The following is a 25,783-nucleotide window of genomic DNA, read 5'->3' on the forward strand; positions in this document are numbered from 1 at the left end:
TCTGCTGCTGAGAGAGTGCTGGGACATTCTGGGATCAAGGTATAAGGCAGGAAGGAGTTGTGGAGGCAGCTAATTTCTCCATTCAGCCTCACTGACATCATTTTTAGAGTGCAGCCATGCCCGTGGGGGTGGGTTGACATCTTGTCCTGGCAGATGTGAAACGCAGCCCAGACATCTTCAAGCAGCTGCAGAGCAAAGTGAACCCACGCTCCCAGCACTCACACCCACCCGCGACTGCCCTGGGGGCTCTCTGCTGGAGAATTTCGGGATGTGGGAAGCAAAAGGCTTCCCTGCGCTCAGGATGGGGGTGTGGATGAGACCCTGGAGCAGTGGGTGAACTGGGCTCCTCCTGGGACGGCTCTGCCCGCTTGTCCCAGCCTCTCTTTTGCGATGGAAGTTTCCCCGTGGAGCCGGGGTGGGACGTGCCCCCAAACTCTTCTCGCTCCTCACCCTTTGCGGGCCCCCATGGGAGCCCGGAGCAGCGGGGGGATGGAAACCGCCCGGGGGCGAAGCAACTTCCCGGGAAGAGGCTCCATCCCCCCGGGCCGGGCTGGAGGGGGAGGAGGCAGGGTGATGGGGGAGGAGGAGGAGGAGGAGGAAGGGCGATGGGGGAGGAGGCGGAGGACAGCGCGGGAGGAAGCGGGAGCCGCCGGCTGCCGGAGCCGCCGCCGCGGGTGAGTCCGCGCTGCCCGCGGCCGGGGGCTCGGTGGGGCAGCTCAGGGGGGATCATGGTGGTGGGGAAACGCTTTTATTTTATTTTTGTGAGGTGAATTATCCTGGGGAAAGGCTTGAGAGAGCGAGGGGTGGGTGCAGTTCCCATGGAGGGCTCCCGGCTGGGGCAGGGCATGCCCCGGGTGCTGAGGGGAGATCGGGTCTCGGCTCCCTCCGTGCCCCTCAGCGGAGCCCGCGCTCGGCACCGCCGGGCCGCGCTGCCGGCATTGTCCGGATGCCTGCAGATCAATAGATCCAACCCTGCCCTGCCTGAGGGGCACCCCTGGTTCCCTGCCCTGCACCCCTGGTTCCCTGCCCTGCACCCCTCGTTCCCTGCCCTGCCCCCGTGGGGACCCTCTTGTCCCCTGTCCCTTCTCCGCCTGCTGCCCCCGCTGAAGGGCTCGGGGGGCGGCTGGGGCGCAGCTGCCTTTGGTAAGGAGAGAAAACAACAGAAACAAACAAAGAAATTAAATAAAAATCCCTGCCACCCTGCCCGTCAAAGAACAAAACCAAGCGGGGAAAAAAAATAAAAAGGGAAGAAAAAATAAGGGGAAAAAAAAAAAAAAAAAGCTGAACTGCCAGCCCGAGGATGTGAATCGCTCTGGCTCGCTCCTCTTTTTGCCCCGGCTGCGGTCGGTGCCTCGTGGGACGGGGGCATCAGCCCCGGAGTGCAGCTCTGGGCACACTCAGCCGTGCCCGGTGCCATTCCTGGGGCTTGGCCCGACTCATTCCTTCTGCAGTGTTGTCTGGACAAGCTGAGTTTGGGGATCGCTGCCTGGCTCTTTGTTTACACAGCACAGAGCTCCGCAGAGCGCTGGTGATAGGAGTGAAGGGTGCTGTCCCTTGCCTGGGGGCTGGGGAGGGTCCCCATGTCCCTCCTGGGCTGAGTGCCATTGTCCAGGCTGGGTGGGCAGGGGTGGGAGTGGATCCCATCCTCAGAGCCCCCATAGGATCAGTTTTGTGGGTGTCTTTGGATCCTTCTGGGCACAGGCACCCTGAGCCTGTCTGCGAGGAGTAAGGGCTGTGCTGGCCGCTGGCATGGGCTACATGGGGCCTGTTGATGGAGCAGCTTCTGCTGAGATCTGTGTGCAGGAAGGTTCCTCTCAGTGGGGTGTTCCCAGTGAGTTCTGAACCCCGGAGTGTTCTCTGGGGCCAGCCTTGCTCCAGCTCCACGGGAAGAAGCTCCTTACAGAAGATGATCAGTGGGGCCGCATGGCCAGAGATCTCTGCATGTCCAAGCTGAGACGTGGGTTTGTTCATGATAATCTCCTTTTTAAACATGGAGGAAATGAGCCTAACAACTCTTTGCAGGTTTTTGTAAGCGGTTTAGAGCTGCTGTCTCACGTGGTTGGAGGACTGAGAATGTGGCACTGTTGATTGTGCTGCCAGGGCAGGGTTGTGGTCAGCCTGGTGGCCAGCCTGACACCACATCTGGGAGCCACGGGCAGCAGTTTGAGGCTGTGGAGCTGGCACCATGGTTTGATGGAGCTGGCTCCTCCATCCCAGCCCAGAAACGCTGATGAGCAGAGCCTGCAGCAGCTGGAGGGTTGGAGATGGGAAGGGAAGCAGTGATGGGGAGCCCTGAAGCATCCATCTCTTGTAAATAAAGGAGCCAGGAGGGCTGAGCTGCAGAGGGCAGGGGACTGCTGGGCTTCCGGAGCAGGAGGGGAAGCACACAGTGAGTGAGGACGGAAGCGCACAGCTCTATCTGCATGTGATGTGTGCCCGATCTGCATGTGATGTGTGCCCGTGGCTTGTGCCTCAGGGCTGTGGCTCAACTGGTTGCCTGTGGAAGCACTCACACCACAGCAGGAATCATTGCCTCCTTTTTTAAATTCTGAAAACGGGTTTATTCCTCACTTGAGTAAAATGCTTCAAGCCTGGAGCATCCTGCGTGCTCAGAAGGCACCTGGTCACTTTTCTGACAGCTTTTGGATGGGTTTGGTTTAATGAAGCAGAGTTCAGCACACTCTGCTGTTTCTGTGTTGTGCTGTTGGCACCCAGGTGGGAATACAAGCTGAGAAGGAAACATAACTGGTTGGTAGGTGGGCCTGGGCTGGTGGCCAGCCTGAAACTGTAACCTAGGGATGCAAGGGACAGACTCGGCTTGTGTCTGGAAATGCCAGCCAGGTGCTGGTGATTGCAGCTGAATAATGGGAATGTCCCTTAGGTACAGTTTGGTGCTGCAGGGTCTGTGGCACTGGCTCTTTGTGCCAGGTTGAGCCACCTCAGCTTTGGAGTGAGCTGTGCCTCACATTCCCTGGCACCCACACATCCAGCAGGGACCTGCCGCCTTCAGCACCAGGGGGTCCCGTGGCAGCTGAAAAAACCAGCAGTGCCTGGGCCATGCTGGGATTATATCCAGTCCTGGCTTTGCTGAGATTTGTCCCATCCCCTTGGAGGGGAGAGCTGTGCCCCTGTCACCTCCTCTGCAGGTTGGATCCATTTCCACAGCCTGTGGTCACTGCTCAGCGTGCCAAGGGGAGAGGCCCTGGAGGCCATGCGTGCCACAGTCCCCACAGCCAGCTGTCCTTATCCAGGAGCTGTAGGTTCTCTCTTTCCAGCTACAAATGTCTCTGTGACACCCTACTGGCACGATTCTCCAAGAGAGCTGCTCCCAAAACTTGAAAGGTGAAGGTGGTTCACACTTCTCCTGTGAAAACATCTGTGAATACTCAGCTTGGCTGGCTGTGATTTCACACCCTGATACACCACTGTTCACTGCTGTGAACCTGCTCTCTGTGTTTGCACGAACCCATCCCACAAATCTGGAAGCCCATGGTATTTCCATCCTCTGTTGTGTGGAGGGAAGGGAAGTTATCCACAGTGTCCTGCTCTTCTGGGTGCTTGTAGCTCTGCAGAACTGGTTGCAGCATCATTGAAAGGTGGCCAGTGCTTGGTGTTTCCTGGATTTACTCCCCAAACATTGCCATTTTGGCTCTGTGTGTGCACCCCTAGAGTGTGAGGTGGTTTGGATCTGTTGATGGGTGGCCGTGGCAGAGGTGCAGCCTCCTGGCCTCTCTCTGGCTCCTCTGTGCAGCCACTGAGCACCAGGTCTGCGACCAGCCCCACTCCAGATCACCAGCAGAGCATGGAGCTGCTGAGTTTAGCCAGGCCTGGGGTGAGTGAGACATTCCCAGCTCAGCCTCTGCGAGGGTGCTTTAACCCTTGTGTGTCTGCAGTCCTGCAGATCCCTCTCCCAGACCCTCAGGGAGGATTACCAACCCCTGGCTTCGGGGTTTTGGGGAGCCCATGGCTGTCCTCACATGCCCTCCCTGCAGTGTCCCAGGCTGTGGCAGTCTTGTGGCACCAGCACAGCAGCTCCAGCAGCCCCTGGCCAAGCCCATCCCAAAGCACACGGCATCCAGCTGGCTGAAGGAGCAGGAGGGTCCCTGGGGGGCTCCCAGGGGCTTCCCTCCCTGCGGGGTGGCTTTCATCTGCTGCTTCACAGATGTTGGCTTTGGCTCGTGTCTGATATGCATCAATTACAGAGCAACAGCCCTGAGCCTTTGGCAAGATCAACTTTGGAGCAGCTGTCCTGAGTCAGCCGTGCCCGAGCCGGAGCTCTGGCTCTGTCCCTGCTTGGTGCAGTGCTGCCCTGGTCATCTCCACATCTCCTGTGCCCACGTGGACAGGGTTTTCTTGGCAGGGGAGGTCTAAATATGGCACAAGCACTTGTTCCCATGTGCTTGATGTTTATCCAGGAACACTTTAGTGTGAGAGAGCTGCAGGCTCTGAGCTCTCTGCCCTGTCAGTGAAGTGATGGCCCCTTGTGTGAGGGACAACAGTTGGGTTAAGGTGACCATGGTGAATCATGTGAGGTCTGGTCCTGCTCTTGCCAAGGACTCGGTGGCACTCAGGGATTTCAGACAGTAATGGTGTGTTTGTTAACCCATCCCTTCTTACAGTGCTCCAGAAGGGTCAGCTTGGTGACACTGGCTCTGACAGCACCACAGAACAGCAGGTCACACAAATCCAGGATGTGCCCATGATGCATCCCAAGAATCCTCTGCTCTGCTGCAATTGATTTCTAAGATCTTTATTTTTTAGACAAGTGACTCCTGGGAGTGCTCCCTGCCACCTGGCCCAGCATCCCTGTGTGCCACTGAGTGGTCCTGTGCTTGGCTGCACTCTCCTTCTGCTGTCACAAAGCCCTTGGAGCCCAGTGTGACGTTGGAGTTTTGCTAAGAAAAGGCAATCTCAGGGCTGGGAAGCTGGAAAAAAACCCCAAAAAACTGCACATTTGAGCTGTGGCATTTCCCTTGGGAGTTTGCTGGTGCATCAATGGCTTTGCATCCCTGCTGTCCTGCAGACACTCCTAGCTGGAATATACTGATTTTATTGTATTTTATCCCAGTCAGGACTAGGTGCTTTAAATCACAAGCTCCCCACAGACCAGCTGGAGCACATGGGCTGCCCTGACAGGGGTGCTGCTCTTCTGTGGCTTTGGTCTGGCTGGAGCCTGGTGACCCCTGAGCCCTTCTCCTCCACCTGAGGGCAGTTTGGTGAGGAGTGTCTGCTCCCTGTGCTGGGGACAGTATTCCTGCACATCCCCCTGCCCAGGGACAGGTCAGCCCCTCTGCACGCTGCCAAGTTCTCCTTGAGGTGCTGGAGATACTCTTGGTTTTATTAAGTGGAGGGTGGCTTTCTGCTCTATTTAATTTCTTAATTTCTCTGCACCTTAGCTGCCCAGTGTCCCAGTTTGCTGTCCCATCCTTGGGGCTGTCCCATGCACACAAGTGGTGCCTGGAGGAGTTAAACCCATTGCATAACCCAGTGTTAATGCTGGTGGCAGCATATTTTCCACATGATTTAGTTGTCGTTTTGTTGGGGTTATTTTTAATGTTATGAAGGGATTTTTTTTTTTTTTTTGCTACTTTTGGCCTTGCCATTTTGGAACGGGGCTAATTTGGGATTTGTGGTGAGGCCTCAGGCACGCTGGGCTGGTTGGTTTTGTGAAGGGCAGCGTGGCAGTGCAGTTCCAGCTGTGCAGGGCTCCTGCTCCCATGGCAGTGCAATTCCAGCTGTGCAGGGTTCCTGGGAGGAGTGGGATGGTCCCATGGCAGTGCAATTCCAGCTGTGCAGGGTTCCCTGGAGGAGTGGGATGCTCCCATGTCTTTCAGGGACGGCATGTTTGCTCTCCAGAAGCTCTGTGAGTAATGCTCAGCTGCACAGCTGGGGCTGAGGGTTGGAAAAAAAGTCTTCAAGGTGACCCAACAGTCTTTGGGATTAGTTCTAGGCTTGTTTTTTTTATTTTTTTCCTTTTTTTTTTTCTGCTTTGCCTATATTAAGCATGTGGAAGTGTGCTGTGCTTGCAGGAAGAATGTGGTTCCACCTCACAGACCCCAGCAGGGTCCAGTCTGAGACAGCCAGAGGAAAAGGGATGATGGGTTTGTGTTTGGAGGAGCCCCTTTGGCCCAGCCACACTCCTACAGAGAGAGGGAGGGAGAGAAAAGCAGCCAGGAATAAGTAGGGTGAGATGAACTGACAGCTGTGTTACTGTCTGGAGGGGTGAGGACTTTGCAAATAATAATGTTTTTATTCATAATAATAAATTATTAAAGAATAATAAATAATCATTGCAAAACACTGAGCAACAACAAAATGCTCACTTAGGCTGGTGGTGCAGGGACCCAGGCACTGAGCAGCAGCAGCCTGGGGTGGGGAGGGCTCTTAGAAGTGTGTTTTCCTAAAACCTCCCTCTCTGTGCCTGTGCCAGAGGAACGAGCTGCATGTGGCTGATGCCCCCAGGAGCTTGCAGGGGACTGGGCTGATCTTGTGCTCACTCTGCCTTTGGGATATTTGCTGTATCTGCTGTGGGTGATGCAGAGCAGCTGAGGCTGGCAGGGGACAAGGCCACATCACCAAAGTACACTTGGGGCACTTTGTCCTTGCTGGCAGCTCCTGCCTGGTGTCTAGGGGAGTAGATAATTCCCTGTTTTTTCTTAAAGAGCTGTTGGCTGAGGCAATAGTTTTAAATTTGCTTCTCTTGAAGAAGTTTGTTAGGCTGGAGCATCTTGCAGGAGAGACAGGCAGTCTGTCTCAGAGGGAAGCTGAAGGGTTTGGGTTTCTGAGCAGATATGGACAGAACGAGAGCGAGACCACAGGAGCTCCGTGGCTGCGTGGGTGTTGTCTGGCACAACGTCTTGATGCAAATGTGTTGGGTTTTCCACAAGCCAGGGCCGGCAGCCTCTGATCTGCGTCAGCTGGAGCTCGAGGAGGGCACGTGGCAGTGGATGCCAAGGACTCCCTGTGTCTGCAGAGCCAGCCAGCTCCCCAGAACGTGGCTGAGCTGCTCACACCAGCAGTGTGCACCGTGCTGTGATTCCAGCGGTCTGCAGGAGTGGGATGTGTAGCTCTGCCAGCCTTTAACAGCTGTGCCTGGGCACGGGGCTGTGGGGTAAAAGCCTTTGTCACTCCCAGAAGTGGGCTGAGGATTTTCTGGGTGCTGGGTCCTGCTCTGTGGCAGCAGATCAGCTGCTGGGGGATCTGGTGTGCTCACACCCCCACAGCAGCATCCCTTTGCCGTGGCAGGTTTGGTGGAGTGGGCAGGGATGGAGTAAAAACAGTAAACAGAGAAAGAAAATCCCAAATTTAATGTAATTATTGTGGAGGAAGATCCCACACTCCTCCTCTCTCCCAGCCTGCTGGTACCGTGAGTCTCTGCACGTGCTTTGCTCCTGCTCTGGTTGCAGCAGGCAGCTCCTGTGATTCCTTGCCAGGAGTGATGCCTTGTGAAGGCTGACCTAGAACAGAGGCTAGATGGAGTTAAAGAATAAAGCAGGGATTCATTACAAGGTTTTAATGAGTACACCTTGGGCAGCACAAGAGCCCAGCCAGGGCTACACCCAAGATGGACCCAAAATGGTCACAGAATGGACGACTGGTCATGGGGTCTCTCACTTTTATAAGTTCTGCTCCATTTGCATATTGGAGTTCATTGTCCAATTCCAGCTTTAGCCCATGAATTCCCATCCTTCTTGTTTTTCTCTCTTCAGCCAATGTTGTTTGTGCTCTTGGGCCTGAGATTTGGATGATTTGTCCTTGGTGCACAGCTGGAGCAGGAATTGTTTTGTCTCCCTACTCTGTGCAGAGAGCTCACCATCCCCTATTACAAAGCCCAGACCCACAAGCTAAAGCAGAAAAAAAAATGCTAAAACAGAATCTGAAGAACATAAAAGCCAAAAGCTGAGGCACCAGGAGCAGCCCCTCTGAGCAGTGTTTTGTGTTCCCCCAGGTGCAGAGGCCGTTCCCAGCCACGCTCCCGCCATGACGGACGCTCCGCGGGATGCCGGCCCCAAGCAGGCGGCGCCGGCGCGGCCGGACAAGCCGGCTGCGGATTTCGGCTACGTGGGCATCGACGCCATCCTGGAGCAGCTGAGGAGGAAAGCCATGAAACAGGGCTTCGAGTTCAACATCATGGTTGTGGGTGAGTTGTGCCTGCTGCGTGCAGTGTGCTCGGCTGGGTGTTGTCATTGTGCCACCACAATGTTTGTCCCCTTTGGAGCCGCCTCGGGAGCAGCGCTGAGAGCTCTGCCTTGGCACTCAGCAATCCCTGCTCCTGAGGAGCTGACCTGGGCTCAGCTGGAGTTAAAGCTGTCTGTGTGATGTGGTCCTCATCCTCCTGCATCTTGGGGTGCATTATCCATCGGTACATCCCAGAGGAAAGCACCTTGAGGGACGTCAGGGCTCACAAGAGCTCCCTTGACAGCTCTCCTGGGAGTCCTGCCCTGGTTTGAGCAGTCAGAAGGCACATTTAAGGGCTCAAGGGGCTGCTGCACTGCTGCTGGTATTCCAGAACCCTCATCCCTGCAGGTACCTCCAACAATTGGGATAAAATTCCTGTTTGTGATTTTTTTTTTTTTTTGTTTTGTGTTCAGGCAGCCCTGCTACAAGTTCCAGGGAAAAAATGCCAAAAGCAGTGATTTACTGATGGAAATAAAGAGCAGCAGGAGGGGTTTGCATAGCTCTGTCATTTGCCTCGTTTGGGTACTGCAGGGTGGCACAGCAGAGATGAGAGTGTCCCAGGGGGTGTTCACATGCAAGGAGGGAGGGCTGGAGGGTTGTGTGCCCAAATCCTGTTGTCCACAAGTCCTTGCTCGTTAGCATTCCTGGGCTAATGGCCACTGGCTGCATCACTGCTGCTCTGGATGCAGCTTCAGCTGTGGGGATCTGTGCTCCTGCAGCCCCCAGGCCCCCAAAGCCAGAGATGGCACAGCCACTGACCTCCAAAATGCTGGAGAGCTGGTCAGACACTGTGGGACACCAGCCAAGGGGAAAAAGGGGAAAGAAATGGGGCTTTTCTGCTCTTTTCCAGCTATTAATGTCTGACCTGGTGCTGTGGAGCCCCTTGTGGGAGCTGGGCTGTGCTCCTTGGGGCTGGGCTGGTTGGGAGCAGCTCTCCCTGCCTGTGTCTGCCAGGGTGATGAGGGGAGTAAATCCAGGCAGTGACCAGTGGTGTGGTGATGGGGCCTCCCCGTCCCTTATCCTCCTGGGAGGAGCTGTGTAAGGCTGCAGGCGTGGTGCCTGTGGGATGTCCCACAGGGCACCCTGGAGGTCTGCCTGGGGTTGTGGAAGAGTCTGATCCAGACCTTTTGCTAATTCTGTTAAAGATTTCAGTGTGCTGGAGCTTCCAGCAAGCTCTGTGGATGCTCAGCCTTTCCCACTCTGATACTTCCATTCCCTCTATGGGGAAGGTCCCAATGCTCTGATAGTTGTCTGTAATGTGTCTTGGCAGAACGGGGCCATTGGGTCCCCATGGTGTGTGCAGGATCTCTGCAGTGTTTGCAGGGGGCTCTGGGCTTTCAGGAGTTAATATTTTTCAGCTCCCTGGGTTTTGAGGAGTTAATTCTGTTTTCTGTACTCTGGAAAAATTGTTCTCCAAGCTCATGGGACAGCTGTTCCTGGAGAGTCAGGAGCTGCTGGTGTCCTTTCCACATAGATCAGCATCAGCTCAGGGATATGAAGCATGAAAATGCTTTTCTAAAAGCTGTTTTTCTAAAGTTGTGGAATCTCATGTGCTTCTTGGGCTGTTGTTTGTGGGATTCAGAGAAGCTCCTGGCATGGACCTGTGTCTGTGCAGCCAGCTGGGCTGATTGCAGCAGCAAGTTTGTCAAGGAAGCAGCAGCAGATGCAGCAGGCCTGAGGTTTGGAAGATTGTTGCTGCTGTTAGTCCTGTCCAGATAAAGGCTTGCCAAGCTGCTCCAAAGCCTTTCCTGTGGAACTGGACAGAGCAGACTGCAGGAGAGTGAAGGCACACTTGGGATGCTTTTTCCTGGGGTTCCCTGATCCCATTGCCCTGCTGAGCATCACCACAGCCCTTCAAACATCCCCAGTACTGTCTGCTAGTCCTTGGGGTTGCTGGGGTTTTGCCTGGATGCAGGGAACCAGCTCTTAATTTGCTGGTTTGGAGCCAGGGAGGGGCTTTGCTACCTGCAGCATCCTCCTGGCTGGGCTGGACTGGAGCTCCTTGGCTTGGGGGGAGTGCAGGGGGGCAGCTGCTCCTCATCCCTCCCTCCATCCCTCTGGCAGATCCGGTGCAGGCTGAGTCTGTCAGCAGCCCCATCCCCTGGCCCCTGACAGAGCAGGGAGTGCTGACTCTGGGTTATCCTGCTCTCTTCCAGGTCAGAGTGGCTTGGGGAAATCCACGTTAATCAACACCCTCTTCAAATCCAAGATCAGCCGGAAATCTGTACAGCCAGCTGCTGAGGAGAGGATCCCCAAGACCATTGAAATCAAATCCATCACTCACGGTGAGGCTCTGCAGGTCCCACCTGCTGCTTTGGCTTTAGGTCCTGCTCTGCCTTGTGTCTCTGGGGACTCACAGAGTTTTGGACCTCCATAAACCTCCACTCTTATCTCTCTGAATGGGCTTTTACCATCCAGAGATGCTTGCAGGGCTGAGAAAACATCTGGTTTTTATTTATTCATCAGCATTGAGTAATTGTGTTGGAAGGGACCAATGAGGTGGCTGTGGGGGTGGCATTTCAGGGTGGATAAGGGCTGGATCCCTTTGGAGAGCTGATTTTTGCCTCTGAGGAGCTGTGAAGGTGCATTTCTCCCCTGGGAGCAAGCTCCAGCCCTGCAGCTGATTTTGGGATGGTGGGCTTGGCCAGAGCACCCATCACACAGCAGCTTTCCTCTCTTCCAGAGATTGAGGAGAAGGGGGTTCGCATGAAGCTGACAGTCATCGACACGCCGGGCTTTGGGGACCACATCAACAACGAGAACTGGTGAGCTGCCCCTCTGCCCTGGCTGCAGGGGGAGGGCAGGAGAGCCCCAGCACACCCTGACCCTGTGCCCAGGGCTGGAGCCTGGCACTGCTCCGTGGGCAGCAGGAAGGAGTTTGTTGTGGTGGCAGAGCAGTGCCATGCTCCCCGTGAGAGCCACAAACATCCTGCTGTTCCAGCCATGAGACAACCTTTGTTTGTGGCTGGGAGCAGCTGTGTGCCAGCAGGGCCAGTCCCCAGACCCTGCTCATGTGGCTCTGGAGGCTGAACTCTTGCCCAGGATCCCTGGCACAGTGTCTGCCTCTGCAGGATGGCCCCCAGGCTGGGCAGGGCTGGCCCATGGCAAGGACCTTGTCCCCACCACCAGCTGGCCTGGGCTTGTGGGCTTTGATTTGCTCATGCTCCTGTGCTGTGGCATCCTGCAAGGAGCCAGGGCATGGTCCCAGCACTGCTGCTCCACAGCTGGGTCCACAAGAAGAGAAGGGAGCACTTTTTAGGCACTTGCTTGTCTAAAGCAGCCAGTAAATCCCCTCCTGCAGCAGCGCATGGAGCTGCTAAGCAGTGAACACCTGGGGTTTGTGATTTAGGAGATGCTGAGCACCCCGGGCTCTGCAGTTCTGCTTCTTGCAGAAGGTCAGGGTGGTCCAGGTCCCTCACACCATCCTGTGTTGCCCTCTCTCTGCAGCTGGCAGCCCATCATGAAGTTCATCAACGACCAGTACGAGAAGTACCTGCAGGAGGAGATCAACATCAACAGGAAGAAGCAGATCCCCGACACGAGGGTGCACTGCTGTATTTATTTCATCCCAGCCACGGGCCACTCGTACGTACCCCGCTGTCCCTGCTCCCCTCAGCCTTCCCTCTGCACAGCCCAGCAGCTCAGCCCTCAGGGCACTTATGCCCAGGATCCTCCCCTGGTTTTTGGGGCTTGAGGAGCTCCAGGACAGCTTGAAGCCATCCTCAGGGCTGTATCATCTGGAGTCTTTGCAGTAACACAGCAGAGCTGCTGTACCCCAGAGAAATGTGGTGTTTTCTCTTCTGAAGGGCCATGAAATCCTCTCTGAGCTCCTGGGAGCTGCTGCATTTGGTGTGGTCACCTGGCTTGCTCGACCAAGAATGGACACAGGTCTCAAATTGGATGGAGAGGTTACTTTTGCAAGCAGAACATTAATATTTTTTTTTTCTTTGTCCCTGACATTGTAAGGGGAGAAGCCAGTTTTCCTTGTGCTTCCAAGGCAGCAAGCATCCTCACCCTGTAAGGGTATTTTGTAGGTTGTTTGACTAGTCTGCAAGTGGGATGCTGTTTATTCAGCCCAGAGTTCTCCTGGCTCTGGCACTTTTCAAGTGACAACATCAAAAGGCCCAGATCTCACTCTATATTTTTTTCCTTTTCTGTTTTTTTTTTTTTTCCCTCCTAGGCGCACAGCCCACCCTGAAAATCTGGGGCACTTAAAATGTCTTGAAAAATGTGACTTAAAGTATCACAACAGAAAATGAGACCTAAGTTTCCTTTTGATTTGTGTCAATTCCTTCCACTTCTGGCTCTGTCTGCATTGGGGATGTTTTTGGGTCTGTTTTCAAAAGTAAACTTAAGCCTCCAGCACTGTATTAATGTCAGCCTTTTCCACTTCCCCATGTGGAGATTTATTCCAATAGAAAAGACTTTGTTTTGCTTCTGTCAGTGGGTAGACCAAAAATGCATCCTTCACTGGAATAAAATGACTGCATGGGCCAGTAATGCCCCTCTTGTGTAACTGATCGGGAGCAGAGGGGCTGATGAAACATTTATGGTTGAACACAATAAAACAGAGAAGGTTTCAAAGGGAAATGACATTTTTAGGCCAGTCTAACATGTTGCTCCCACTAATCTCAGCCCAGATCTGCAGCCCCTGCCTCGGCAGGTCTGACTTGCAGCTTTAGCTGTGCTCCATCTTTTCCTCAGCCCTGTGGCTGTTTAACTCTTGCAGAACCCATCAGATGCTCGGAGGGCTGGGCGTGCTGGGTGCCTGGCAGAGCAGGAGGGGATGTGGAGCCCTGTTCCGTGTCCCCCGGCGGAGCCTCTCCAGCCGCGCTCTGGTTTCCCTCACCCGCCGGCCAACAGCAATTGTGTGGATTTTCAGCTGCCTTTTTTCCTTCTCTCCAGTGAACATGTGTTTCCAATATCCGAGCGAGCCCGGCAGTTGGGGGCTGTTGTTGCTGAGCCCTGTGCTGATCCTCTTTCCCTGCAGGCTGAGAGCCTGGCTGGGGCTGTCCCCCCTGTCACCGGCTCACCCATCCCCTCCTGCCACCTGAGGGGCAAACCCCACTGGGAGGGGGAGGTTGACGGGAATTCTGCTTCTCTGAGAGCTCAAGCAGGCTTTGGAGTTCCTTTCTGCCCTCTTGTGAAGTCCAAATGATGTTTTTTATCCCAGCAAAGGGTGACGTGGGCAGCTCTCCTGCAGGAGCTGCTGTGACAGTGCTCTAGCAGAGGATGCTGTGGGGGAGCCTTGTCCTGGGGTTGTCACACACACCTGGGTGCAGGTTTGTGCCCTGGTCGAGGCAGCAGGGTATGAGAAGGGCATTGAGGTCCTTGCTGTGGTGCCTCTGTGTTCTCCAGGGGTGACTGGGAGGATGGCAGTGGCTGGTAGAGCTGTAGGGACCTGCACTGGGCACGTTGTCACCCTGCTCCAGAGAAGCCCAGCATGCCCCTATGGCACCATCCACTCACCATCCCGAGTGCTTGGTGCTGCCCTCCTGGGATGTGCCTGCACGGGGTGTTTGTGTTGCCTGGGGAGATGCTGCTGATGTGGATGGGCATGGCACAGGGCTCCCTGTAAGTGCTGCAGGCCGCTGGGTTAAGCCTGCAGTGAGAGCTTGCTTTTTCCTAGATAAAAAGGAGCGAGGGATAAAAAACAGCAAAGTTGGGGCAGAGATCTGGAGGCCAGAGTGTAGGATTGCTTGGCTCAGTTTCAGTCTGGCCCTCCCATCCAGGCAGCTCCAGGGTTAATCAGCAGAGAAGTTTCTGCTGCATGAGGGAGTTCACACACAGCCTGTAACACTCCCGTGTAACCGTGCCTGTGAAGGCTGAGGATGGTGCTGGCAGGGGCTTCCAGCTGCAGCTGCACAGGCTGGGCTCTGCCACCCAATAAATATCCCTGCTCTGACCCCTGCAGAGCTCTGTTCAGCTCAGGAATGGCTCTGGAACTCTCCCTGGCCTCATCAGCACCTCTCCTGCCTCTGCCTGGGCTGCTGGCTCAGGAACTGCCACCTACTCTTCTTTGCCCTCTGGCTGCCCCTCTCAGGTGCCCAGCAGCTCCCTGGAGCAGGTGATGGGGCTGGGCAGCAGTTGGGTCCTCACTGGTGTTTGCTTAACACACAGCTCAGATTCCTGCTGGTAGTTTGGTCTGGGGCACAACCAAAAGGAAATAACTTCACAGCTCACTGTGGATTTTCATTCCTGTAACAGCATTTCAGGGGAAGCAGCAGGAATGAGCCTGTGCTTAGATCCTGTGTGTGCACAGTGGCAGAAATAATGTGTGTCCTGTGTGGTGCCCAGCCCTGGCAAGGTGTGCCCAGCTGCACAGCCGCCCCCAAGGCCACAGCAGGAGGGGATGAGGGAACAACCAGCACCGCCTGGAGTGGTTTGAGCCCATGCTGCACCTCCTGCTCCAGTCCATCCACTCCCCTTTGAGCTCCTCCACCCCTCCCAGCAGAGCCCAATACATTTATATTATAAGTTCATAATATCAGGGACCATTTGGAGAAGGGGAGGAAGATAGATTAGTTATTTTCTTGAGTCTTCCTTTCTCTTCTGTGATGTGCTTGGAGCAAATAGCACTTGTCACCACCTTAATCCATGGTGTCTTCACATGAATGTGATGTGTAGCTACAGGCAGGCATTGTTCTTAGTGAAAAGGTTCATTTCCTTTTACATAATTAAGGTTTTGGGGGAGCTACCTACCTAGCAGGAGTTGATAGAATATCTAGAAACTTGCAGAAAACCCTAGAAACATACAGTTTGCTCTGCTGGGGAGTCTCAGGGTGGTGCAGGGCGGTGACCTCCGTGGATGAGGCACTTGCAGGAGCCCATGGGAGCAGAAAGTTGTGTCAGAGGTGCCTGGGGGTAGATGGGACACGGTCACTGTGCCTGGGGGATGCTGCTGGACACAGCAGGGGTGTGGGCAGGCCCTGGCTCTGCCTCCTCTCCTGGCTCACTGTGGCATCCTTGGGATGAGTGAGGGATCTGAGGGATGGAACCGAGCTTTTAACATGTAGATTGAGCTGAAATTCTAATGTCTGCTTGATTGTGGATTCATCTGCATTGGCTCCCTATGCATCCTGGTCTTTAAAGGAAAAGCTGATGAAAGAGGCAGGAACACAGGCTCAGTGGGGAAGAAGCTTTTAGAGGAGAAAAATTGTTTGGAAAATAGCAAAGAGAGAGGAGGGGAAAGAATTCTGCTGGGAAAGGAGCATTACTGCATTACTTCCTTGGAGGTCTGGGAAATACATTATGCAGAGCTCCAAACAATGTTTGCCAGCAGCAAGTCAGCTTAGATGTGTCCATGGGGGGTTCCTTGTGGTTTTTTCTATTCTTTTTTCCCTTTAATAGCCAAAATCTCTCTTTCCTGGGGCCCAGGGTGATCTGTGACCCTGTGTTTGTGTTAGGACCTCATTTGTCCCTGTGCTAATGATGTGCTCGGGGCTGTGTGTGTTGTTGGTGTGTGGGGACAGGATCCACCTGGCACAGTCCAGCTCCATCCCTGGGAGAGGGGATGACCAGGGGAGGGTTCAGCTGGGTCACCAGTGCTGGCTGCTCTGGGGCAGCCTTGAGCTGCTGTTTTTCAGGTCAGCTGGAGCTGAGTGGGTCTTTCTGGGGCTGAATGTCCCTCCCTCAGCACTGGAGCCAGGCAGAAATGTCCCCGTGGGATGGGGACACTGCCTGGTGGCTGCTGAGGGGCAAGGATCAGTCCCTTCCCCTCTGCTCTCCTGTGCCTGAGTCTGCAGGGGTCTCTGAGCCCTTTGTAGGGGCCGAGGAGACCATGGTGGGGTTTGGCTTGAGTGTGCTGGCAGTGGGTGCTCTCCTGGCCCTTCAGTGAGGGCTCATTTCAATCACCTCCTGCCCAAAGGTGACCTGGGACCCTGGGGCCTCCAGGTTTCCTTTTCAAGGCAACACCTACTCAGCTGTGCTGCATGTCCCCCTCACCTTCAGAGCACCTAGAGGTGTCCCAAGGAGGGTTTTCTCCTGGTTTGGGACCCCCAGCAGTTAAAACATCTTCAGGGAGGACTGAGGAGCAGGGAGGGGGATGATGGCCAGGCGCCTTCATCGCTGTGTGCAGGCTTTGGACGTGGAGCAGTGTGGAAGTGGAGCTGTGTCAGTGCTGTCAGCAGGGAGGGGTTTCCCGAGGTGCTGATCACTGGGGTTATGCAATCCCTGCAGCTTTCCTCTGCTGAGACTTTTGTTGTAGAGATTTTCTGACATTCTCGCCCTCTGGAACAAGCAGCATCTCTTCTGTGCTCTGTGAGCCCCTGGAGAATGTCCAGAGCTTTTTTTAATCCCAGCTGATGAATGTGAGAGGCACTCCCAGCTTGTGCACAACCACAGACTTTAGGGTTTACTTAAAGTAAAGCCTTCCTTACAACCTTTTTGTATGACACTTTGAAAGAAATCTAGAGACCAATATGAGTCACAGATTGTTGTGTGACATTGATGGAGAACTTAAAGGCTCCCTAAATCAAAATCCTGTGCAGGTATATGATAAACCTTCAGCATGAAGTTTTCTGGATAAAGCATCTATATCACTTTGAACAACATAAATATTAATTTACATTTTATTGCTTTTGTGCCACCAGTGTAACAGTTGCTTCCAAATACTCTGGGAGCAAATGATGAAGGAGATATTAAATGGGGTATGCAGAAATACTCTCAGTAAGCTGTCCCAAGCAACTACTGCTCAACACAGGGGGGAGTGTGAGCAGGGACAGTCAGCTGTGGCCATTTCCAGGTTGTGCTGTCCCTGGATGGCTGGTGACAGCTTGGCTAGAGCTGGAGCAGGTTTTGATTTGTACACGGCAGCAGGCTGGCCCTGCAGCCAGAATCCCTCTGCTCTCACCCCAGCTCCACCAAGGACACCAGTAGCTCTGGGCAAGTTCCTGCAGTCCCCGGTGGCCCAGCAGAGATAAAAGCCCTCTGCCACTTCACAGGGCTTTGGGAGGGTTCACAGGCGATAGCGGCAGCTTTGAAAGGGAAATGTTTAAAGTGTTGTCAAACCCTCTCTTTGCTGTTGTGCTTTTAAGAAAATGTCTTTACTTGTCCTATCTGAAAGGAAGAGATTCCCTCTCTGTCTGCTCTTCCAATGTCCCTCCCTGCCAGGGGATTGCAGCAGCCTGGGAGTGCAAATCCCCTTTTTCCTGCTGTTTTCAAATCCCCTTTTTCTTGCTGTTTTCCAGGAATGCAAATCTCTGTTTCCCTGCTGTTTTCAAATCCCCTTTTTCCTGCTGTTTTCAAATCTCCTTTTTCCTGCTGTTTTCCAGGCTCAGGCCGTTGGACATCGAGTTCATGAAGCGCCTGAGCAAAGTGGTCAACATCGTCCCGGTGATCGCCAAAGCCGACACGCTAACGCTGGAGGAGAGGGACTACTTCAAACAACGGGTAAGGGGCTGCTGCCCCTTCCCCGGGCTCCCATCTGTGCTAGCCCACCCCCTGCTGCCCCTGCCCCCCTCGTGGCTCTCCTGGCAGGGCTGTGCAGGCAGGGCCTGGCCGGGAGCCCAGCGCATTCCTCCGGCTGCAGCTCGGAGCGATCCCGCGTGGCCGCAGGGTAGCCCTGCTCTCCAGGCACTTCTTGTGTTTCTCTTGGATCTTTGTCAGTGCAGGATAAGTTGGGAGCTCCAGGCCTGCTTCTCCTGCCTCCTTTGTTGTTGTTGTTGTTGTTATTTTCAGGCTGGTTTCTGTTATTTTGGGAGGTTGATGCATGTAGGGGCTAGAGAAGCCTCTCTCTGCAGCATCGTGCACTGATACAGGAACCAGTCAAAAACTTGTGGGTTTGCTGAGCTCTGCTGGGTGAGGTTTAAGAGGGAAGCAAGGTATGAAATTCCCGTGGTTGGGAGCTGAGGAGGGTCTGTCTGAATGCACAGCAAGGCATGGGCTGTGCTCTGAGAGGTGGAGGTGGCCGTTTTGGGGTTTGGTAAGGGACTGTAAATCCGTTTGTGTGGGTGGTGGATGTGGCTGCAGGCGTGATGGCCTCAGCATTCCCTGCAGAAGTAAAAACCACCAAGCTCCTTGATCCATGAGTCTGACCTGGGAGAAGTAAAGGGAAAGAGAATCTTGCCAAAAGGGTAGTTTTAGGGGCACTTCTTTGGTTATAGATACCTTAGCCAGGGGTAGTTCCATGCCCTGAAATACCCAGCCTGGTTTTGGGGGCTGATCCAAACTCTCCAAGCAATTTCCTTGGCTGGAGGCTGGCTGGGAATGGAGCTGAGGGGTGATCCAGGCTGGGCTCCCTTGGCTTGTCAGGCTGTTTGCACAGAGCTCTGCAAGGAGTGGTGAGGGGGCACGGAGGGGTGAGCCCTTGGTGCCACATCTGCTCTCTGTGGTGGCTTCTGCAGGCTGCTGGCTCCACTCAGAGGTTACCAGTGCTCCCATCCCTGTGTCTGTAGGTGAGTGGCTGGCTCTGGTGCTACCGAGTCAGTCTGGGACCTCAGATGTCACCTGGGCACCCTTGGCTGCTGATACCATGGAAGACCATGGGGACAGTGCCTGGCTCTGCTGCTCTGCACTGCCTCAGCACAGGACGAGCTCATCCTATCTCTGATTGCTTCCTGATTATAACCAGACCTCCCAAATCCTTTCAGATGGAGGGAGAACACGTAGCCACATGGTGTGTTTGCTCCCAGGAGATGAGAGGGCAGGAAATCAGGCCAGCTGGGCACAGGCTGGGATCTTTTCCACTCATTCATTCCAGTGTGCCTGCATGTGTGCTTCCAAAAGCAGAGTCCTGTCTGCATCTGGGGTTCAGAAAGATGACAGGTTTCAGGTTTGGATGGGGCGGGCAGGGGATGTGAAGCACCAGCCTGGCTGCAGGTTGGTGCCAGTGCTGTGCTGAGGGAGTGGAATGTGCTCCCTGGAGTTGGCTTTGTTGGGTTGTTCCCCTAAACCCAGTGTGGGGTTTGGTGGGGGGTGGGAGGCCCAGCTGGGGGCACCCCCTGGGCTGGATCCACTGCTTTGCCAGCCTGCACTGGAGGACTGGTGTGGAGTTGTTGCCACAGGAATTGGTGGGAGCTGCTGCCAGCCTGGGTTTGGGTTTGCAGCATTGTAGGAGAAGGTTGATCCTTCAAAACTCTCTGTGAGCTGAGTCTCCACGCAGGAATCAGATTTCAGTATCTCTTGGCCTTGCACAGAGGCAAAGTCCTTAGAGTCTGCCCTTCCAAGCTGTGTCCTTGTCCCCCCAGATCACACTCCTTATCCAAGGAGTGTAAACAAACCCCAGAGAGCAGCTTTTCACCTTTGTTACAAAGCCTTTTCACCTTTGTCACAAAGCCTTTTCACCTTTGTCACAAAGCCTTTTCACTTTTGTGTTACAAGCCTGGCAGCTGTGTTCCCCTTCGCTTGGGCAGCTTGGATTGTCTTGTTTGTCTTTTCCAATCCCCAAACAACATCCAGCTCGTGTAACTTCATCTCACTCTCTGCTTGAGCTGTGCCTCGGCACCAGGACCTTGCAGAGGTTCCAGGGCAAGTTCTTGGTGGGTGTGTGGCACAGGTCTCTGTCCCCCAGGTGGGCCGGATTTAGGATGGAGGGGGAGGATGCTGCTGCTGTGAGTGGTGGGCATCACTCAGAGACCCTCTGGCAGCAGCAGCCGTGGTGGGAGTGCATCTCCTGTGCCTGCCTGTCCTTCACCTGTCCCTGTGCTCTTCCCTCCTAGATAATGGCTGATCTCCTGGCCAACGGGATCGACGTGTACCCCCAGAAGGAGTTTGATGAGGACTCTGAAGATCGGTTGGTGAACGAGAAATTCCGGGTCAGTGCAGGGGCTGTGGCTGGGCAGACCCTGCAGCTCTGGGGGTGGGCATGTCCTGGGGGTTCCCTTCCAAAAGGCCTCTGTTTTCTTCCCAAAGCTGCTGTCCCTGTCCACGGGGTTTGCCCAGCAGCAGGGATCCTGCCAGAGCTCAGGGCAGGGGTGGAAAGAGGGTGAGAAAGGCTCCTGGAAAAGCCTTTCCATACTCTTTTCCCATCTCCACCCTGCCAGGTGCCCTCAGCAGAGGGTCCATGGCCTCTTCCCCTGCCCCAGGCTCAGGAAACAGAGGTGCCTGCCCATCCCTGGCTAGGGCAGCAGCCTTCCCAGCACTGGGATGGAATTTCACCTGTAGGCTGCCTTCCATGCTGCAAGAATTGGCCAGCAATTTTTTGGCACAGTACAGTGGATTGGACAAATTTGAGGAAGAAAAGCATCTTTTAGGGACTCTGATGTTCAAAGACACTAACTTGGATCAGGAAATGAGTTGTCCACAGGTTGCCAGATGCTGGGGGAAATTCCCAGGGAAATTTTGGGATCCCTTTGCTCCAGCTGTACCTGCTGCCTGCCAATGAGGGACTGGACTAGGCTGGGTTTGGGCTGGTTTTAGGCTGGGCACATGTGCAGGAGGGGCTGGTACCCAGTCCTGGGCTGCCTGTGGGCCCTGGCAGGCAGCACTGCTCAGGAACATCAGGGGCAAACCAGCTCATCCCATGAAACCCCTCTGGAAGCAGGAGGATGTCAGACTTTGGTCACTGGTTTGGTTTCCTGACCAGTTCTCAGAAGAAATCACGGCCTTGTTTTTCCCTTTCCACAGGAAATGATCCCATTTGCAGTGGTGGGCAGTGACCAGGAGTACCAGGTGAATGGAAGAAGAATCCTTGGGAGGAAGACCAAGTGGGGCACCATTGAAGGTACCTCATCCTTGCCTCCCCTCCTGAGCCCACCTCCCTGCCCTGGCAGAAGGCAATAAAGTCCAAAACCAGCAGTAGAAGTTGAGCTGGATGTGGTTCTTCTCTGCCCCTCCAAAAAAAGATAATTTTCCTGATGTTTGAAGGCAGGAAACACCTTGGCCAATGCTCCTGTGCTGGGTTCCTGGGCCTTTGTTTGTCTTGGGGGGCTGCTGAGTACTGGAGGGGACATTTCTGGGGGTCTCCTGGCCTGGCTTGTTCTTCTTGCACATTTAATTGTCTGATGGCAGGATTTGAGGGCACACCAGTGACATCCCCACATCTCAATCCCCTGTTGGAACCTTCCCCTGGGATCTGTACCCCCAACATGCCTTTGGTTGGTGGCTGTGTGGGATCTCTTCCCTCTTCCATTTCCCAGCGGCATCTCCCTTTTTTCTCCATTTTACAATCATGGTTTAAAGGCTAGATGAAAGCTCCTGGCTCCAGCACATCTACACATTTCCCTGTTGATGTTTCTGGCAGCCAGCTGGCTCATCTCCAGTGCCACCCCTCTCATCTTCCTCCCCTTCACTTCACAGGTTCCTCTCGTTTAGAGTCTTTTTAATAGGAATCCTGTGTTGAGGGATGGTTTAACAAAGCTGCCAGGAAAATCAGTGTATTTTGGAGCTCTGCTGCCCTCTCGTGCTGTGTCCCTGAACAGTCTGAGTTCAGTGGGATTCATTAAACCCTCACTTTCTACTTGTGAAGGCATCTGCCTTCAGCACAGGGAGACCCCCAGGACACAGCCATGGCCACAGGCAGCCTTTGCACAGCAGTGTTTGTGTTTTGCCACTCCTGCATGATGTTTAGTGGAAGAACTCAATGATCTTAGAGGTCTTCTCCAACAAAAAATATTATACTATTCTATGTACAGAATTGTTTAGGTAAAAAAAAAAATTAAAGAGGAGTTCTTCCTCTAAATTGAGTAAAATTAGGGGTAAAATAGCAGCTGTCAGACTGACTGTGGTGGAGCAGCACCCCTTGATTTTTCCCTATTGCTCCTTCTGGCAGCAGAGGCCTTTGCCAGCAGGAGTTCATGTCCTTGCACAGCCCTGGCAGCCCTCAGCACGTGCCTGGGATACTGCAGGATGCTCGTGGCTGAGCTACAGATGAAACTTCAGTGGAGACACGCCTGGTGCTCCCTGCACGCTCACCACAGCCCTTCCCCTGTCTTGTTTGGGGTTCTGGGGGTTGTGCTGGGGTGCTGCTGGGAGCTCCCTCCTTGGTGGGACACTGGGAAGGGGCTGTGGGTGCTCAGTCTGCCCTCAGCAGGACTGAGCTGGGGCAGGGACCTGGTGCCAGCTTTGCAGCAGCAAAGAGGACTCCTGAGTCCTGCCCTTGTACCCTGAGCCCATCTGAGCCCCCCACAGGCTGGGGAAGCCCCCAGGTGCTGCTTGGCTATGGGGGCTCACTGATGGCTTTCTGTCTCTCTTGCCAGTGGAGAACACAACACACTGTGAGTTCGCCTACCTGCGGGACCTCCTCATCAGGTCAGTGCCCTGTCCCCAGAGCCTTTGGTCACCAGCTGGCATCCAGGGAAAGGGGACAGCCCAGCACAGCTGGAAGGAGCTGCTGCTTTGCTCTGCTGCTCCATCCCTGCCTTCCCTCCTGGCCTGCTGCCACTCTGCAGCCCCTCTGCAAGGGGTGGCCCCACTCCCTGGGGACTGAGTTCAGGGGGGAGAGGAGCAGTGGAGGGGTCAGGACACACTCCAGGACTGCTGGCAGTGTGGCTCCAGCTCGTCTGCAAGCAGCTTTTGGTCTTAGTGCTCCCTCACCAGTGCCAGATCTCACCCCCAGTTCAAAGACATCGCCCTTCACTGGGGTTTTGTTGTGGGGTCTGGGTGATGGCCTTCTTGAAACGAGTGTCCCTGCTCTGGGGCAGAGGGAGGCTGAGCCCCCTGGGCTTGTTAGAGGGGAGGCATGGGGTTCTCCTCAATCTGGCTGCAAAGTAAACTGTGGACACGGCAGAGTTGTGTGGGGCTACAAAACCTCACCCCAGGACTAGCGGGGTCAGGATCTCCCTGGGTGGGTGTTCTGCAGCCACAGGTCCTGTGTGCCCAGGCACAAGTGAAGGCTTCAGCTCCTGCTGCCCAATAGTGCTGCCATCATTGCCTTAACTTCCCTCCTGTGCCCCACAGGCCCCATGAACCAGCAAGGCAGGAGGGGACATGGGGACTGGGCGGTGTTTGGGGTGACGAGGGCTGGGGCGCAGAGGCTGGGCTGGTGTGATCGCTCCATCTCCCTTCCCCGCAGGACACACATGCAGAACATCAAGGATATTACCAGCAACATCCACTTTGAAGCCTACAGGGTGAAGAGGCTGAACGAGGGCCAGAGCTCTCTGTCCAATGGCGTGGCTGACAGGGAGCTGGTGGCCAACGAAATGTAACCGTCCCTCGCCGCAGCCAGGACCTCGCTCGCTCACGCTCGCTCTTTCTCCCCTCTTCCCCCTTTATTTTTATATAAATCCTCTGCCACTGTCCCTCTTGCCCTGCTCCCTGACCCCCTGCCATGTAAACTGACCAAATAACCCGACGTGCAGCGGGGCGGCCGCTCTGCCCCCGCCGTGTTCCGTGAGTTTTGTGCTCAGCCCCCGGAGCGGCGCCCCTGGCCCGGGGACCGTCCCCGTGGAGGTCGGGCTCTGGCTTGGCCCCAGCTGTGGCCGCCCAGCCGAGCCCAGGGGAGCAGATCTGTGGGGCCAGCAGGGTTGGGGTGCCCTGGGAGTCCTTACAGCCCCTCCATGCAGAGGCTCCTCTCCGTCCATTGAAGGCGAGGGCTCCTCCAGGTGAATGCAGCCCTTGGAAGCAAGGTACGGTGGGATGAAGAGAGCAGCCAGTGCCATCCTTGTGTCCTGCTGCCCCTCCGAGCCCTCTGCAGCCCTCTGGGACCCTCCAGCCCCCAACCCAGCCCCTGTACCCTGTCTACATGCAATAAACTGGGAGTGTTTAGTGCCCTGCCCCGGCCAGGCAGAGCGACCTGCTTTGGGAGAAGTGCCTTTTCAGACTGAGACCTTGCAATAGTGTGGGAGAGGGGAGGGAGGGTCTGCCTTGCCTGTCTTTGCAGCCTGCAGAAGGCTGTGAGCCTCCACAGAGACTCTCCTTCCCTCTCCCTTGTGCCAGAGCCGTGGCTGATGTCCTGGGAACACTTGTGTATTTATTTGTCACTTAGCTGGGTGTGTCACTCAGTTGTCCTCTGAAGGCTCTGAGTGTGTTTGTCCTGAGGGGGCTGAGCGTGGAACTTTGTCTCTGCAAAGCAGTGGTGGGAGGCAGAGGGTTGTCCTGTCTGACCCTTGTGATTCTTGGGCTTTTCCCCACGACAGAGGAAGCTCTTGGGTATCTGTAAATTCCTTTTCATTTCCTGGGTCCCCCTGTGTGTCCAGGGAAGATGCTCCTGTTTTGCTGGTCCTTGTGCAGGGGGTCTGTGCATGTGCTGACTGACCCCTGTAGCTGTGGGGTGGGGGCTGGGGGGTGTTTGTGGGTGCTGCTCCCCCTGCTCTGCCCCCAGAGCCTTCTCTTTCTGCGTGTCTCCAGTAAACCAGACCCTGCAAGCATTAGGTAGCACTGTGACACAGGAGCAGGGGGTCCTGGAGCAAAGCTCTGCAGTCCTGCCCCTCTCCCCAGCTCCCTTTGCCTTTCTGGTGTCTCTCAGTCCTCTCCAAGGGAAAAAGACTTCTGCAAATCACCCATTTTTGGGGGCACACACCGAAGTGGCAGCGTGTCCCATCCTCTAGCACTGGAAGGCACCTGCAGAGCCCACAGGGGACAGAGCCTGGCTCAGCACAGGTGACCAGGAGGAGGGAGGAGGTTCTCTCCCCTTGCTGGGGATGTCCAGGTTTTCTGGGGCTCCCCACACGTCCCCCCCAGCAGCCAAAGGGGTGTGGGCAGGGGGTGCATTGTGAGAATCCCTTCTCCACTCATATCCCCCCTCCACAACAGCCCCACAGAGCTGTTGGGGAACAGCAGCTCTCTACTTGCTGACTTGCTATATTTTAGCAAAAGCAACAGCGAAAAATGTATTAACTGAAAAAAAAAAATATATATTTCAAGTGTTAAAAAAAAGACTGAAAGGGGAGAAAAACCTCTTGTGTGAGGCACTTCTGCAAATGCCATCTTAAACTTTTTTTTTCCTCTAGTTGGTATCTCAAGCTGGGCCAAGCAAGACACGCCGCTTTCTCCTTTGTAACCTGACTTTTTTTTTTTTTTTTTGAAGGAAAAAAAAAAAAGAAAATAAAACAATAAAAAAACCCTTCATCCAGATCTATTAAAATGGCCTTTTGGGGGTTATAAGCATTATGAAAATTTAGTCCATTTTTGTATAAATAATAGTGTTTAATATGTATTTCCCAAAATAAATGTTTCGAATGCAAATAGAAGGAGGCTTGTTTGGAAGTGTCTGTTCCCAGCCTTGGTGGAATTGTTGCTGCATGGACCTTGTAGGGCTGGGTGTGATGGGAGAGTCCAGCCCCAGAACTGCCCTGTTTGGGGTGAAAGACAATTCCTGACCCCACCTTGGATACCTGCCCCAGGTACTCTCCAAACTGCTGGAGCTGATTCTGCTGAGCACCTTTGGGCTGGAGCCAGCCCGATCCTGAGGGAGGCAGGTGGATCCTGTCCCTCTGCTGCCATGGTGGAGCTGTTCCCAGTCTGCTTCCTGCTGCTTTTCTGGAGAAGTGGGCTGCCCCTAGTTCCAGGGCAGGCAGCAGCTTGTGTTTCACAGCAATGTGCCTTTGGCTGCACAGGCAGATGGTCTTTTAAACCCTTCAAGGCTGCAGGGTTGGCCTTGGAAGTCATCTTCCCTTGGAAGATTGGCTGTCCTAAAACCATGTTTTTCCCTGGTCACAGATCTGACACTGTCCCCTCTGGTTTAATCTCTGTCTCACGTGTTTATTGTATTTTTCCCCCTGAGAAG

The 25,783-nt window shown here is 54.6% G+C and overlaps 1 protein-coding gene across 11 annotated transcripts in view; it reads left to right on the forward strand.

The window, feature by feature from the left end:
- SEPTIN9 (septin 9) overlaps positions 1-25,247 on the forward strand; it is a 126,130-nt gene extending 100,883 nt beyond the window's left edge. For 10 of the 11 annotated variants that reach the window (XM_030287064.4, XM_072936890.1, XM_030287066.4 and 7 more), the window contains 9 exons: positions 7,949-8,140; positions 10,335-10,463; positions 10,862-10,943; positions 11,626-11,763; positions 17,451-17,568; positions 19,836-19,931; positions 20,743-20,839; positions 22,314-22,365; positions 23,129-25,247. In XM_030287064.4, coding sequence (XP_030142924.4) covers positions 7,949-8,140; positions 10,335-10,463; positions 10,862-10,943; positions 11,626-11,763; positions 17,451-17,568; positions 19,836-19,931; positions 20,743-20,839; positions 22,314-22,365; positions 23,129-23,264 — 1,040 coding nt within the window. In that variant the 3' untranslated portion in view covers positions 23,265-25,247. Of the gene's footprint in view, positions 1-564; positions 675-7,948; positions 8,141-10,334; positions 10,464-10,861; positions 10,944-11,625; positions 11,764-17,450; positions 17,569-19,835; positions 19,932-20,742; positions 20,840-22,313; positions 22,366-23,128 lie in introns of those variants that run through there. The other variant, XM_030287068.4, reaches the window with a different exon arrangement.
- The last annotated feature ends 536 nt before the right edge of the window (positions 25,248-25,783 follow it).

This window comes from Taeniopygia guttata, chromosome 18, assembly GCF_048771995.1.
Source record: "Taeniopygia guttata chromosome 18, bTaeGut7.mat, whole genome shotgun sequence".
NCBI lineage: Eukaryota > Metazoa > Chordata > Aves > Passeriformes > Estrildidae > Taeniopygia > Taeniopygia guttata.